At 43.3% G+C, this 16,024-nt stretch overlaps 1 protein-coding gene across 1 annotated transcript in view; it reads left to right on the forward strand.

The window, feature by feature from the left end:
* Positions 1 to 16,024, forward strand: part of cntn2 (contactin 2) — a 76,769-nt gene that overhangs the window by 32,633 nt on the left and 28,112 nt on the right. Inside the window, exons 2-8 of the mRNA XM_079296220.1 lie at positions 5,396 to 5,560; positions 13,341 to 13,482; positions 13,782 to 13,957; positions 14,131 to 14,226; positions 14,511 to 14,723; positions 15,294 to 15,396; positions 15,611 to 15,792. Of these exons, the coding sequence (XP_079152346.1) occupies positions 5,500 to 5,560; positions 13,341 to 13,482; positions 13,782 to 13,957; positions 14,131 to 14,226; positions 14,511 to 14,723; positions 15,294 to 15,396; positions 15,611 to 15,792 (973 nt within the window). The 5' untranslated portion in view covers positions 5,396 to 5,499. The remainder of the gene's footprint in view (positions 1 to 5,395; positions 5,561 to 13,340; positions 13,483 to 13,781; positions 13,958 to 14,130; positions 14,227 to 14,510; positions 14,724 to 15,293; positions 15,397 to 15,610; positions 15,793 to 16,024) is intronic.

Genomic DNA, 16,024 nt, shown 5'->3' on the forward strand with positions numbered 1-16,024 from the left:
GGCAATTTGAGCAAAGGCTCCACCAGTCGGTGTTTGCTCTGTGCAGCTCAGATTCTGGAGGGTCCCCCCAGGTCATAACCTCCAGCTGAACACTGCAACATGTGCAGTGTAAAGAATCCAAACCAAAGACTGACATCGTGCCCCACAGCAGCCGGAGCTGAGAGTAGCCATCTGTGGTTCTTCACTGGTATACAAAGATAAGATACTTATTATAATATACAAATATAAGGTTGGAAATCTTTTCCTTTTAAGTAAGATCAGCGTTTCTTTGGTGAGAAGGATTTCTGTCTTGTCAAAATGTAACAAAACGATGTCAATGTGCTTCAAACAACGTATTTGTTGATCCAGTTTTGGTTGCTTTCTGAAACCGACAATCAGAAAACTAGAGATTAAAAGTGTGCTCCATTATCCCCATCTGCACCATTCAATGCGTCTCCCCCTCTCTACGGCGGCAGGCTGTTCATGCTGCCTTCAGGTGCAGTCATTGAAACAGGTGCATTACCTTTTGCATGGTATTTGTGAAGCACACTGAACCTTGTGGGCGCCCTGTCTTGTCCATACTATACCCCGAGGAGAACCACAGCGAGGACAGAACTAGATCCTTGGTGTATCCCTACTGAGCACCTCATCAACGGACACAGAACAGAATCCTGTTTGATAAATAGTAGAATGGTAGAACCGCTTTGAGACAGTGTCGGAAACATATGGATCAGAAAGCCATGATTTCTGGTGCTGGAGGCCAGAGTAAGGTCAAGCAACACTGCACTGATACTCAGCACCCATTAAAGATACATTGGTGTATCAAAGTTGCTATGTACCAGGGCCCGCAGGACCCTCCTTTACAGTGTCCTCTAGACCGTTTCATCTGATGGATCACTTTTGGCGAATACCAGGCAGCTGATACTTTGAACATAAAATGAGCTACTTTGTCTTGGCAGCAATGATGTGGACACACATATCAGAAGAATGTCTGAAAGGAAATACACATACACACTAGCAAATCTAACAATTTCACCATTTTGATTGTTGAATATGCACCGCAGTCCCTGTTATATTCTCACTCAGACAGCCCAAGGTGGGGTCACCTCGGGCTGTCTGTCCTGTTCAAAAAATGATTTGTTACCATGAACTGGTGAGCTGTTGATCCATTTGTCCTTCTGAGGTAATCTGATGTCTTACACAACAACAAACCCAGTTTCTTTAGTCAGGGTAGTTGATTAGAGAAACACGGTATCTCCAGCTAGATCAGACCTGGGCATTGTACGGCCCGCGGGCCACATCCGGCCCGCGAGCTGTTGCCGTCCGGCCCGCGCGAGGTCATTGGGAAATTAGGAATAAAACGTAAATAAGTGTAGCCTACATCATGCACAGAATATAGCTGCATTGCTTTTATTTTGAAGGCGACTTTTGTTGTTTTTTTTCTTCTCAATTTACGTATGTTAGTGAATGTGTGCGAGCAGCAGCGTCACTGCAATGTGTTGGCGAACTGAGTTTACGGGGGATGTGAGTTAGCTGTTAGCCCTCAAAAATGTCAGCCTGTGTTAAAAAATGAAAGACTGACACAGAGTGTAGCGTTTTTAACAAAATGGACTTTGAGTATTTCTTTACTGAAGTCAAAGGTTAAGCCGTGTGCTTCATTTGTGGAGAACACGTCGCAGTGTTGAAAGATTACAATTTGAATCGTCATTACGAGAGGAAACACGCGGTGAAATACGAAAACTTGACTGATGCAGAGCGGGTACGGACATCTGAGGCTTTGCTAGCTCGGGGCACTGCATGGTGAGTTTTCAAGGCCATTTCAAGACTTCAAAACAGTTGAGAGTGAAATGCACATGATTTCTTCTCCCTTCACGTGCAGTGTGGACAGTGGCGGCTGGTGGATTTTTGCAAAAAAAAAAAAAGGTATCAAAAACGCATTAGTACTTTGCAGTTACATTGTTATCATTTATTCCAACACTGACATAATAAGGACATCTTATTCATACAATTCAGTATATTAATATATATATATATATATATATATCATATAATAATAATATTCAGTATAATATGATATATAAATACCATATAATCATAAATATACAATATAAATATCATGAATATATTATAATAAAATAGAAATATCATATATAGTCGAATAGAACAAGTATATTTTAAGATGCCCCTATGAACCTTGTTTGTTGGACAAAACCCAATCAGTGCGGTGAGGAAACCTGCATGTTTTTATGACAGTTATTTGTAAAGGAACTTTGCTCTTCTGAGTGGCAAACTTCTCAATGACCTTCTTATTGAAGTCAGGTCCCTGACCAGTTCCTTCTCCATGGAGAGCATAGCCAGGGCATTAAAACGCTCTTGTACGTTACCGTTAGCATCGAGTGGGTGGAAACGTCTGTCGTCTCGTCTGCTTGAATGGCGATAAAATCAGCGTTCTTTACTTCCTCCAGAATGTCATCCCTTACAACCGACAGCATGAAGTCCAACAGCTCATTTTGTACAGTCTTCGACGTCCCTTTAAAAATGCTGGCTGTCTCCAGGTGCTCCTCCAGCACACCGTCGAGGGACGCAACTAAATCCACCAGTCCCTTGAACACGCCAGGGTTGTCCGAGGAGTCAGTCTCGTCATGCACACGCAAAGCCAACTCAAAAGCCCCACAAAACTTGACACAATCAATTATTTTTGATAAAATGTGCTGGTTTTTATCCACCTCCTCGTTGTGTTTCTTTACCGCAAGCCGGTGACCGTCGTCCAGCTGGGTAGCGAGAACACGCGAGATGAGAACTAGACACGGGCACTCCGGGAGAAAAAGACTTCCGGGAGGGTCTGGTCCTCCCGGAAGTCTTTTTTAGGGCGCTGATTGGCTAAATTGTAAGTCACTCATTTATTTCTTTCATCAGTGATTGGCAAAGCTGCTTATTAGACCAGTCTTCCTTGGGCCAAATCGATCTGGCCCCAGCACGTGCACGCGCAGTAGAGACTTGCACGGGGACAAGCAGGGAAAAGCATTTATTTTGCGCAGATATCCTATTTTACAAATATTACTGGGTATATTACATAGCTCAAAAACACAAATATTGACAATTTGTATAATTTATTAATATTATTAAAAAAATATATATGTATTATAAAGAAAACAGTTAACAGTTGTTGTGGCGGAGAAAAGCTACGGAAAAATCCGTATATAAATCGCACCGGACTATAAGCCGACGCCTCAAAGCGTGGGGTAAAAAGTAGCGCCTTATAGTCCGAAAAGTACGGTAGTTACATTCCACCACTGATGATAACATTTACTCTTACCACTCACAGCTCATCAAAACCATACAATGTATCAATGATGAAACAATAACTCATATTTTATTCATAGAGCACAATTCAGACACGAGGCAATTCAAAGTGCTTTACGGGCGTAGAGATATATTAAACGATATATAAAACATTCAAATTGCATTAAAAAGACAATAAAACAAAAAGAGAGAACGAGCAAATAAGTAGTTAAAGATTAAAACTGCATTTTAAAAAGCAAACAAATAGAGTTACAGGGTAAAATAAGTTATGTGCCCAATTCATTGTAAACAAAATGTTTTGAGCTGTGATTTAAACAAGGCTAAGAGCCATGCAGCAAAGCAACATGTAGTTCATGTCAACATGGTTAGACGGGCCATTAAATCCACCACTTCTGTTTCAAACACGTTTTTATGTTGAAAGGGAAACTGGTTTACTTCCTTTGAATTGGAGTTGATTGTTGTGTATGTGACTTGCTGTTAACAAATGAGAGGACAGACAGACAAGGGCTTTGTGCTGCAGTGCAAATTAGAGGTCAAATAATCTATAAAAATACCTTTGTCTCCAGATTACTTCACCTCATTCAACTGTATTTACTGTTATTAACATGTTAGTTTAGTTTATTAACTGGCTCCCCATTAGCTGACGCCTTAGCGGCCGCTAATCTTCCTGGGGTCCACAAGCTGTTAGCGTGCAGTTGTGTGCCTCTGCCAAACAGTCATGTTGCAGTTTATATCCATGTCTGTCTAAAACGTCATCATGTGAAATTGCCATAATTATAATTATAATCATATCAATTATTTCTTGATGGCAAGTGTACGTTTGTCCCGAAACCATCATGCCTTGGCTGTCTCTGGAGCAGAGACATAAGAGAAGAAAACAAATTGCAATATTGCTGGTTTGGAGCGTTCCAAACAGATACAGTAGTGTTCTTTGTAAGACTTTCAATGATTGTAGTGCCTCAGAATAGAACACTCACGACTCAGAACTCACTGACTGACTATGTCAGTCAACCTCCACCTCCACAGGTCAAAAAGAAAAGATGCATTACTGCTCCATACCTATTTTATTTTTGTGCATTCTTTATTGGTCTTTGAAACGAGGAAACGTTAAATGACTTCATGCTTTTACCTGAAGCAGCCAGCAGGAGACAGGGCTGTGTTCAGGACCAGATGAAGTATAAATGGTGGTCACTGGAGTATTCTCGTGAATATTTGTGATACATTGTAAAATGGTTTGAGGTTACCACAAAGTGTTCAGCTACTGACATGGCTCTTTTAAGTATGACTAGCAGCAAGAGGACAGGCTCCACCGTTAGAATAAGATGGAGCTGAACAAAAGTTGAACTGATCTGATTTATTAGGCAACAATAAATACACAAGGGTCTCTGATACTGGTGGGGCTGTCAACAAATAAATGATCATGATTTATTCACAAAGCAAAAACATAGCTAGAGTTGGTGATGGACAGACTTTTAGAAAAGTTGTTGGCCTCCAAAGGGAGACAGAACCAGATCAAAACATCATGGATGGATGGAAATAATATAAAGGGAGAAGGGACAAATACAAACATGTTTTCAGAACATGTGTATGTACATTACTATGTGCAGTGTTGTTACAAGAGTTTGACTGTCAGATACCAGTGCTTTGAATTGAAACTGGATAAACAGTGTAAAAGAAGTTGAGGTTTTCACCGTGACGTTACCCATTGGTTTTGTGGGCATTTACTTGTTGTTGGTGCTGGAAGTGACCGTATTTGGACGAGAGGGTGAGCTCAAGGTGGCGCTAGCGAAGACTAATGGGACCAGGTACTGTTAGCATAGCAAACGCTTGATTACCAGCTAACACTAGCACTAGCTAGCTCGCATTTTGCATCCTTAATTCACTTTAGTTGTGATAATAATTGGGATGATAATTTTGGTTAGCGAGTACAAATGTTCTCACCAGAAAGAGCAGAGTAGCCCTGAAGTTGGCTTCACTTTTCAGGTTGCCGTCTGGATTTAAGTAATGGATGTGAAGTCAATTTGAATTAAATCAATTTTTACAATGCTTGATGAACTCACTTCCTCCATGGAGCTACTGGAACTGTCATGTAAGTATTCTTTTTCCTTCACAGGCACAGACTGAACGCCTCTTCTTCCTGTGAGATAAGGGCATCAGGTTCTGATCCCATCTGCTCCTGGTCCATTTGCGATCCTGTTTTAATCCAGCTGGATCCAGATGATGGAGCGCTTGCTGTGTCTGCTGGTCCTCAGCTCAGTAGCCCTGAAGGAGGCTGTCGGTAAGTTCCTCTGTAATGCACACAAATATGCATGTCCACGTGGGTTTCTGATGATAACTCAACAACTAGGTTTAGTTTCAGCCCACGGAGGAGTTTAGGTTAAAGGCTGTTTAGGATCAGAACTTGGGTCTAGGATTCAGTTTGGAAATGAACAATTTGCATCTGTCCACCTGTGTGCGACATATGTCTCAACCACACACTGATTTGACGAAATGCAACAGAATAACCTTCTCTTTTGGAGCTGTGATCAATGTCGAAGCATGATAGCTCAGCACATGAAAGCCAACATCAACACTAATGTAACAGAGTGGCATAATGAGGGCTGACAGTAAATTGCTACAATATCTGCTCTACAAATGACCTCCTGATGGTGCATGTTCCAGTCAGAATGACACCGACTCCTCTATGTAGACGCATGAATCCTTTGCATACAGCCATCAGATCATTTTATTTTCCAATTTGTTCTATCATTGGCTGACGATGAGACTAACGGCCAGAAAACAGACGTGTCTCAACTCAACAGAGAGCGTCAGCCTGTGAAGTGAGACCACATTAGCTGTCTGTGTCTCCTTCTCATCTACAAGCATAGACACATGTCTTGTACTGGTGCCTGGTGGACAAATTACCAAACCAACATCCACCAGGGGGACAAATGTCTTCTGGCTCGTGATATATAGCTAATGAGCTCTTCAGCACATTGAACAGATCAAACTCATGACCAAATGTCAGTATCAGAGCTGTCACATTCATCTGAATGACTTGAAACACAGCCCATGTAGCCAAATGCTAAAACACACTGAAGACATGTAGGTTGTTCTCTTCATTCCTTTGCTGCCTCACTGTTCTAGTGTCTGTTCAAATGTAGCACACATTTTAACCAAGTTTAAAAAATAAAATGAATAAAGTTTCTATCCACTGCTGTTATGCACAGCAGTTGCTTCATTGGTTGATTGAGCTGGTGGTGCTAATGATCCAGTCGGGTTCTGTTAAACACTGCAGAATAAGAAGACACGATAGCACACTAAGACAACCAGGGGTATTCATAAGTGAGCAGGTCTTTCCACTTGCTGATCCGGTTCAGTAGAACCTCTTAGCCTTCTTTGCCTCCTGGGTTAACGGGAGAGTTCCCACAGTAAACGGTAACATCTCCACTGGGGATAGCTACTGTAAGCTATTTTATGCTCTCTGGTGAGCACTGATGTATGTAACTCCAGGGCTTTTATTGTGAAAGGTAAGGACAGAAGTGAAGTGAAGGAGTGAAGCTGTAGCATGGCATGGACTACTGGACGTTACATGGATGTTATTACCTTCATCAGCATCAAGGTGTGTCCTCTTCCTCTGTGCTGTATGGACCCTTCAGGCAGACAGAACTGAATACATATATTCCAGGCTTACAGGGAACCAATCTAAACGCAGATGGTTTCATTCTTCTACAGCCATTACACTGTGCAATCAACATTCACTTCATAATGATAAGTTGAAGAAAGAAACTTGTCTATTATTGCCATTAAAAAAACGACTTTTGTTCGCAAAACAGAATTAGAATTAGTCATTGAACCAAAGTGCGAGTTCTATGTGGTGGTTGAGGTTCATTTTGGGCCTTATGGGCTGGATTGTAATTTCACGATTGTTGTTTTGGGGAGAGGATTGAATTGTCCCCATGGAGACGGCTTTCTCTGCCGGGCCTTAGCGTTGAACTGATGCACCGGTTTGATGAATGGACAGGTAGAAGATGATCGGCTGCAGCTTCTGTTGGAGTGAACCAGCTCTGCCAGTATGAGCACATAGTACACATAAGCATCGCTGTTTATCATCAACAGTGTTGAGCTGAATAACAGGTGTACATGCTCTCAGACACAGATGTGGAAAGTCTTCATCTGTCCACACTGTTTGAGTGAATATGTGAACAACATGAACTCAAAATGTACTCTTCAGAATGCAGCTGCAGCCATCATGAAGCTACGCTGCTGAGGTGACGCAGTGTACGATTAAATAATAAGCTCCCAAGGAAATGAGTCACTGTTCTGTCACAGATATGTTATGTGTGTGTGTGTGTGTGTGTGTGTGTGTGTGTGTGTGTGTGTGTGTGTGTGTGTGTGTGTGTGTGTGTGTGTGTGTGTGTGTGCAGTGACAAAGCTACACACTCGATGGAGAGTAACAACGCTCTGCACACACATTGTTTTGGCCCTGTGGAAAACATACAAACAATGTTTGCTTCCTGTTAACATCGGTACACATTATACAACACTGTGCACACTGAGCCTCTAGTTTACATAATGAACTCAGAGAGTGTGGAAAAGACCAAAACAAAAGCTGCTCTAAAGACTTGAGTTGAGGGATGGAAGGTTTCCATTAAGGGCTGTTTAAAATAGAACAAAGAAAACTGGAAATGCTTGATTAAAAAACATGCTTTAATGTTGAATCCACACTGGCAGATTAAGTCTGTGTGTGGATAAAGAGAATGTCTTATGAAGGCTGATGGAAACATATTTTCTGAATAAGCAATGATGTTCTTTTCCATTGCCTTTTATTACCTGTGTTGGGGTCTGACCAAATGGCTTCAATATGTGCTGTGGACAAAGAGAATCATGCCTTAACTTTTTCAAGCAAAGGTCTCATCCTGACTTGTAGTTTGATGAGAACAAGCCTCCTCTGGGTGGAATTTCACACTTGGGTGTAAAGTCCCCCCCCCCCCCCCCCCCCCCCCCCAAAACTATGGGTCCTGAAGTCATCTCATTGGCCGAGAGCCAAGAGGCCGAGGACCCCTGTGGTTCAGCCGATGATCTACAAAACTACCTGCTTCCCCCACCTCAAGGCTTTTTCCCTTCGACCTCGGTTGAGTTAGGGAGCACGCAACCGCTCTCTTCGCCCGGACCCCCCGTCCAGGCCACAGACGATCCAGCTTCCCCGCCAGCGCGACGCTGGCCACGAGGAAGCAGCGGCCCTTCTCCCCTCCTCAAACCCTGACAGGTCACGAGCCATTTCGCTGGACGAAACAGCAGTGTTCCACGCTGAGTAAAGGCCCACTCAGCCCCCGAGACGAATCCGCATCAGCGATCCGCTCAGTGCTTTTTGTTTCTTTTTCTTTTGGTGCACACATTCCGGCGAAGGAAAGACGACAACGCCTCCCTCCTTCACCGACGATTCCCGGTAAGACGCACGGGCCGCGCCGTCAGCCGAAGTTAGATCACCCTCCCTGCAGCGAGGATAGATCACGTCTGCGTTTGCTCCAGAGCGAGCTGCGCCACGACGGACCGAAACAGCGCCAGCTCAAACGCCGCGCTGAGAAGCAGCCCCCCCCTTCCTCTCGAGGAAAAAGGACAACTCTTCCACGAACACACTTCAACGTTGCAACGAAGCATCGACAAGTAAGATTCTTGGCATCTGGGCATAGCTTAGCTTAAATTAACGTAAATTTAATTCAGGTCATTGATTTATATGTTGATATTCCCGTGTTTTTGTGTGTTTAAGTTACTGTCGCGTGATATCGAGATATTGCGCAACTCCTCGCGGACGAGAGAAGCTCCGCTGTATTCGTGTATTAACTATGACTGTTTGCTTGGGATTTATTTGATTTCTTTTCATTTGTTTTATTACACTTCGTGTAGTATTCTCTCCTCATTAAATCAACTCTGTGAGTGAGCTGAGGTGCTTGGCTTATCACGGCATATGTTACCGGCAGTTCAAAGACGACAGCGGTATACTTATGCGTGATAGAACCATCGAACTCAGGCTCCCTACAACGCGGACCGCATGCAGAAGTTTGATTCATGACCCCCACCTTTGCTCTCTTTCTTGTCTCTGCCCCTGGGGAAACCCCGTTCAAACGATCGCCTCACATCACATGCTGCCCAGGCACACGTGATTACATACAGCAGTCTCACCGCCATTTTGTCCGAGTCACTCGACTCCGCCATCTGGTGGTAGTTTAGCTGTAGTATCTTAAGGCCCCTCCCCTTTTGGCCCGCGTCACTCGACGACGCCATCTTTGTAGTCTTTAGCGGTAGCTGTAAGACTCTCCTTCCTTTTCACCCACAGACCCACACACACACACACACATACACACACACACACAGACATACACTCTCATCCATTTTATTCATTCTTTAGTTTAGGCATATAAAATTGTATGATAACGTTTGTTGGTTGCAATAGTAATTGATCTGATCATTTATTATTTTGATTTAATAAACTCTGTTATACTTTCAGGAGCAGTCGTCTGTGATTACTTGTGCATATGTATTTGATAAGACTGTATGTAGTAGCCTGTGCTCGAACTTAAAACCTTCACTGTCACTGAATGTATAGTCATACGCAGACTATTGACATTATGAGTGACTACTAATTATGAGACTTAGTTTTATCGTTTGGTTATTGGTCCCTGTTCGCAGGGTGGTGCCCCGTTGTTATTAATAATCATTAATAATTGTTACATACATCAATAATTCTATTGATGTCAAGAATTCAGTTTCTTAAATGCTGATAACCCAAACACGCTCCTGTAGATCCCAACACCTGTCTCATAAACACAGCAGTAGAGTGCTGCCACCTTCTGTTACATGGCTCCACTCCACCAGACCAATCATACACAATGACAAACACAGAACATGTGTTGACAGATGATTCAGATTAATATGTGACGACATGAATGCCATATTAGGTGTGACACCACTCCACACGCAAACGTTGTGATCTATTCAAACAAACTGGCCCATGCATACCAACATTTAGGAGACACAGATGTGAAGCGGGATTGTAGGAATTCAATGAGAGGCATCATTACACGTATAATGATGCCTCTCACACGTTACTCTGCACTTACATATTCTCTTTATCATTAACAGTCAAACCAGCAGTGTTATCTGTGCTTGTACAAGTGATCCATAACTAAAAGCACATTTCTATTGTAAAAGATATAAACTAAGTAAAAGCTCAAATCAAACGTCGCTTCATATTTCATCAGCGCTGTCTGCACTGCGGAGAGAGACCGAGCTCCCGACACTCGTGGTCAGCTGTGGAGCAGCTGGTGAAAATATCACGTCAGCTAGAGTTAAAGAACTGCAGAGCAGAGCAACCTTACATTCATGAAGTGTCTGTGAGTAAAATCACTGCAGTGAACACGTTATTCCATAGACTGTGTACAGCATACTGTGCACAGACAAACTGTAAACAGCTGTCTGATGAGAGTGTCACAGCTCACTGGAGCAGAGGAGTCACCATGGTGACTGTCACACACCTTCACCTCACCTGGCAGACCTTCCCCACCTAAACAGAAGGATTATGTAAATAAAGCCAGAGACATCACTCCATATCCTCATTACCAGTCCTAATCATAATGACAAAAGAAAACATTAATGAAGAAATAAATAAATTGTGTTCACCTATCAAACTTCCTTTTTTTTAAAATGATATCCTGCGGTGACACTCGTGATGTGTTGTGCTGCACCATAGATACTCTGGCACTGTTAGGACTGCGTAAATGGTAGAATTAGGAGTGAGCGAGTGTTCTTCCTCTCCGTAGTGTCCGTGATTCACCGTAAACACTGGTCAGCAGCTCATTTCGACCATTGATGGTTGAATGTGTGCGTGTAGAGGGCGGGATGTGAGGCTGACCCAGCTGCTCACATTTACAGGTTCATTTGGGATTTATAAAAGGAAATTGCACACTGGCAGGTGTACGCAAGGCTTTATAGATCTGAATATTCTTCGGTGTATGTGCACCTTCTCCTTTGAATATATGCAAACATTTAGTGTTGATCCTATACTGTTTGATAAATGAGATCCCCGGACCACCAGCCGGTAGTTAGCTCAAACCCAGCCAGCAAATATAAATATGCATTGTATGGATCCAGCAGTAGAGGTGAAATGCTGACTCCTACTGTAACACTTAGTAGACTTGTTTGGGCGCTATGGGCAGCAGAACGAGTTGTAAACGTATTGCTTATTTACAGCCACAGAGCAAAATTACAGTCGAAGGAGCAATACAGCAATGTAACAAGTCTTTCATTTTGGTCGATTCCTTTGGTTGGACACATTTGGTGCTAAATTTAACACATCTTACCACTTCAATTGATGGGAATGATCAAAAATCTCTACAAAATACTTAATTAAGACACCAAGACCCTGAAGAACTCCATGGAGAAATATATGTTGTGATTTGATACCTAAAACTTTTTCAATTAAATTTTTTGAAAGTGAAAGTGAGCACTTCTGGTGTGGAACCTGCTCAGAAACCCCTTATTGTCAATATCGTGTGGAAAGCCACAGCTCCTCTGGATGCTCTGGGTCTCTAGTTTGTGGTTGTAAAGGTTCAAGAGGCTGTGATTATCCTTGCCTGATTCGGCCTCATTCTGACGAGCTAACATTGGTACCAACGGGCGATACCAGTGCCTTTACTCCAGCTTTAGAAGTGCAGCCTCTGAAAGACGGTAATGCTGAGGATGTCACCTGATCATGTGTTTTGTAGCAATGAACTAGTATCTATACCTGTCAACTTAAATGTAGTGAAGTACATGTAGAAGTAGAATAAAGTGTATATTACCAGGTAAAGTATCTCTCAACTGTACTTTAGTTCACGACTGGGGTAACAGTACTTTCCACCACTGCTAGAATTAATGATTCTGTTTTGCAGTAAGTTAGTTATCTTCACACGCCCTCTTGAGACATTTACATTCTACAAGATGTTGGATGCTTGTTTACAAACTTTTGCAGACTTTCCCGAAACGTGTTGAGCCGTGGTAGAGACCTGTCAATCAAAAGGTAGCCCCGCCCTAAAGCATTTTTTTTAGATTAGATTAGAAAACTTTATTCATCCCCAGTGGGGAAACTCTTTTGCCACCCAAAAACTCATACAGACGACACAGTCCACAGTACACAACAACACAGTACACAGCAGACAAAAACATATTACAAAGGACAAATAACACCAGACAATGCCATATAAAACATGATCGACATCAGGAAGATAAAAACCTCTAAAGGTGTGCATTAAAAAATCGGACTGCTGCTGGAACGAAAGACCTTCTTAGTGGTTCAGTAGAACACTGAGGCATCCTGAGTCTCTCACTCGATGAGCTTCGGAGTCCATTGAAGACACTGTGTAGTGGACGGCCTTCAAACAAGACAGTTGTTTTTAACTTGGCCCTTGTTCGCTTTTCAACAGTGATTTCTAGTGAGTCTGGGGTAAGACCAATCACTGAGCCAGCCTTTTTGATCATCTTATTGATCCTGTTTTTATCATCCACAGTGATGCCGCCCCCCCCCCCCCCCCAGCAGAGCACAGCATAAAAAAGAATTTATTAAACTATTTGACTCTAAATGGACCATCATTTACATCATGCTGTATTGAAGAAGACTTGAAACGAGAGATTGAGACCATAAACTCATGTTTACAATGTTTACTGAGGTAATAAATCAAGAGAGAAGTAGAGTCATTTTCTCATCGCCCCCTGCTGGACACTAGAGAGAATGCAGCTTTAAGACACTTTAACATTGGCTTCACTTTTCAAACCCGAAAGTTGCCTCCTCTTTTGTACAGTGGGAAGAAGTGGAGACGCATCATCTAACTATATATACGCTCTATTTTGTTGACCCATGAGTCCTTTCAGAACATCACGTAGTTTTGTTTATTCAAATCTCCGGCAGCCTGAATGTTGTCCACACACACTGTCTAAGAGTACACAATATAATTGTCCAGGACACAGCTGCAGGTCCTCAGCATTGAGACCTCTCTGGCATAGGGTTTGGTGTGTAACTAGTGTGTTGTTGAAAATGTTTGCAGGTGGAGACGTGTGTGTGTCGGGTCATGACAGCGGCCCACTGTTTGAAGACCAGCCGAGCAGTTTAATCTACCCAGAAGGCCTGAGTGAAGGCAAGGTGACCCTCAGCTGTCAGGCCAGAGCTAGTCCAGCTGCATCCTACAGGTGGGTAACACACACACAGACACTAACACACAAACACATACACACAGACACTAGTGTCTCAGAACCTGACCTCTGAAGGTGTGTTCTTCAGAGGACTGAGCCTGAGCTTTACCAAATCTTTAATTGATGACTACAGTTGCGCATCAACTGTCCTGCAGCTTTGACTATGTGCTGACATCTCCCACATACAAAGACACTCGCTTCACCACCAACATCATCAACTCTTTTCAGCCTCTTCAACCGTGTCATCGTTTTTTCTCTCCTGTTCGCTGCGTCCTCGTCACTCTGGCTCTCTGCAGATGGCTTGTGAACGGCACAGAGGTCCCGCTGGGTTTGGACCTGCGCTATACCCTGGTGGCCGGCAACCTGGTGATCAGTAGCCCCGAGTCCATTCGAGACACAGGCTCCTATCAGTGTCTGGCCATCAACCGCTGTGGCACCATCATCAGCCAAGCAGCTAACCTCAAATTTGGCTGTGAGTGAGAGCCTTAACCTTTTGACCTGTATGAGCTGCCTGGTCAGTGTGGCAGAGAAGAAGGAGTTAGATAGGATTTACTTTACACTAATATGCTTTAGTTACTATCAACTGTGTACTGTTGCTGCTTCTGTTTACCATCTGTATGTGACAGTAATCTTTTGTTTCTCCAGACCTCCATGACTTCCCTCCGGACAGCAGGAGTCCTCAGACAGCATATGAAGGCATCGGAGCTTTCCTGGCCTGCCAGCCCCCTATACATTACCCAGGTATCCACTCTACTTCAGGGTTCCACGCCAGTTATTTATTATTTTAAACCACCTGGAAGATGAGCGAAACAGTTACACACCATCGAAAATGAGAGAATCAGCTGTCAGAAACCCGCAGCTCACAGGTGGGATAAGGGTCCATGGCTGGTCCACAGATCAAAGTGATTGAAATGAGCAGAATTATAAACCTCTTTTGGGATGAGGGTCCCTCTGCTGATCATTATATTGAAATCGAAGTACTGGTAGGACGGCAATAAGGCGTAATGAATGTGTCTCCTCTGCAGCTCTGTCCTACCGCTGGTTGATCAACGAATTCCCCAACTTCATCAAGAAGGACGACGGCCGCTGGTTTGTGTCGCAGGTCACGGGGAACTTGTACGTGGCTAAAGCAGAGCCAAACGACACCGGGAACTACTTCTGCTTCACTACTATCAACATGGACATCAGCACCAAGAGCACCTTCAGCAAGGACAACCAGCTCACTGTGCTGCCGGACGGTATGCGGGACATGGCTGATCTATTATCTCAGTATCGTTTACAAAATAATTGTTCTATCTTCTGTGGAAAAAAATGTATCGTTGAAATTCTGATTAATATGCTTCGGCAGCAACACTTACAGGGCTGGCAAGAAAGTGGTGGAAAATTTGACCCATTCCCATTGCATGGCAACGATCATTTCCAAATGTCATCTTCACTTCTCTACCACTTGTACGTGACAAACTGGCATTCATGTGATAGTAGCAGGGCAGCATCGGGCCTCTTCTAAAGGGAGGCACGGTAGAACCAGAACCAGAACTGAGCGGGGCAGTCTGTCAGAGTGTCAAGGCAACATGAGGTGATCTCTTAAGTCATAGTAGTAGTACTCTTCCACTAGAGATCATGAACATAATCTCACAACTATCTTGTCAGTAATTGTAAAGTATGTTGCTTCAGAACGAAACACAGGCCAACATCATTAACGAGGTAAATGTGTCTATAGTTGTGTGTATGCATATGTATGTGTAACATTTAGATATACATTATGAAAGGGATTTCACGTGAATGTTTGTCATTATATTTTATTTCAGCCAATCCCAGGAAATCAGCTCCGAGCATCAAAGTGCGCTTCCCAGCAGAGACCTACGCCCTAGCAGGACACACCGCCCAGTTAGAGTGCTTCGCCTATGGAAAGCAAGTCTCCCAACCTGAAATCATTGCAAAATGTCTGCAATATTTTGGGTCAAAATGTGTGCTTTGTCCAGCTTTAAACTTGTGTGTACTTCTTACTTGTATGTCTTCCCCTAAAACTTCTTAAAGACTTCATCCCCATCTGGTCCGTGTGCTGTTTCATTCTGAAACTCTTCCTTTATTTCACCTCTGTCTCTTTCTATGTTTTGTCTTATAGTCCAGTCCCAAGACTGCGATGGAGGAAAGTGGACGGTTTGATGCCGTCCAAGGCGGGCTCCAGTGCCGAGGCCCCCACCCTCATCCTGCCAGAACTCTCCTTCGATGACGAGGGTGTTTACGAATGTGAAGCCTACAACTCAGAGGGCAGTGACACATACCAGGGACGCATCAACGTGCAAGGTACAGAACATCTGTGAACATCTGGTGGTATTGTAGCAGAGCACATAGTGTATCAGTTTAATCAGTGATGTTCTGATGGCAATTTCACACCAGTTTAACATGTTGGTCTTATGTCTGAATAAACATCCTGGTCACTTTTACTTTAAGAGTCACAGCAGAAACCGTGACTCTTAAATGAACCGTCACTGGAAGGGACATGGAAACATCTCCATGTTACTTTCAACACAGCACA

The sequence above is a fragment of the Melanostigma gelatinosum genome (assembly GCF_949748355.1).
Source record: "Melanostigma gelatinosum genome assembly, chromosome: 3".
NCBI lineage: Eukaryota > Metazoa > Chordata > Actinopteri > Perciformes > Zoarcidae > Melanostigma > Melanostigma gelatinosum.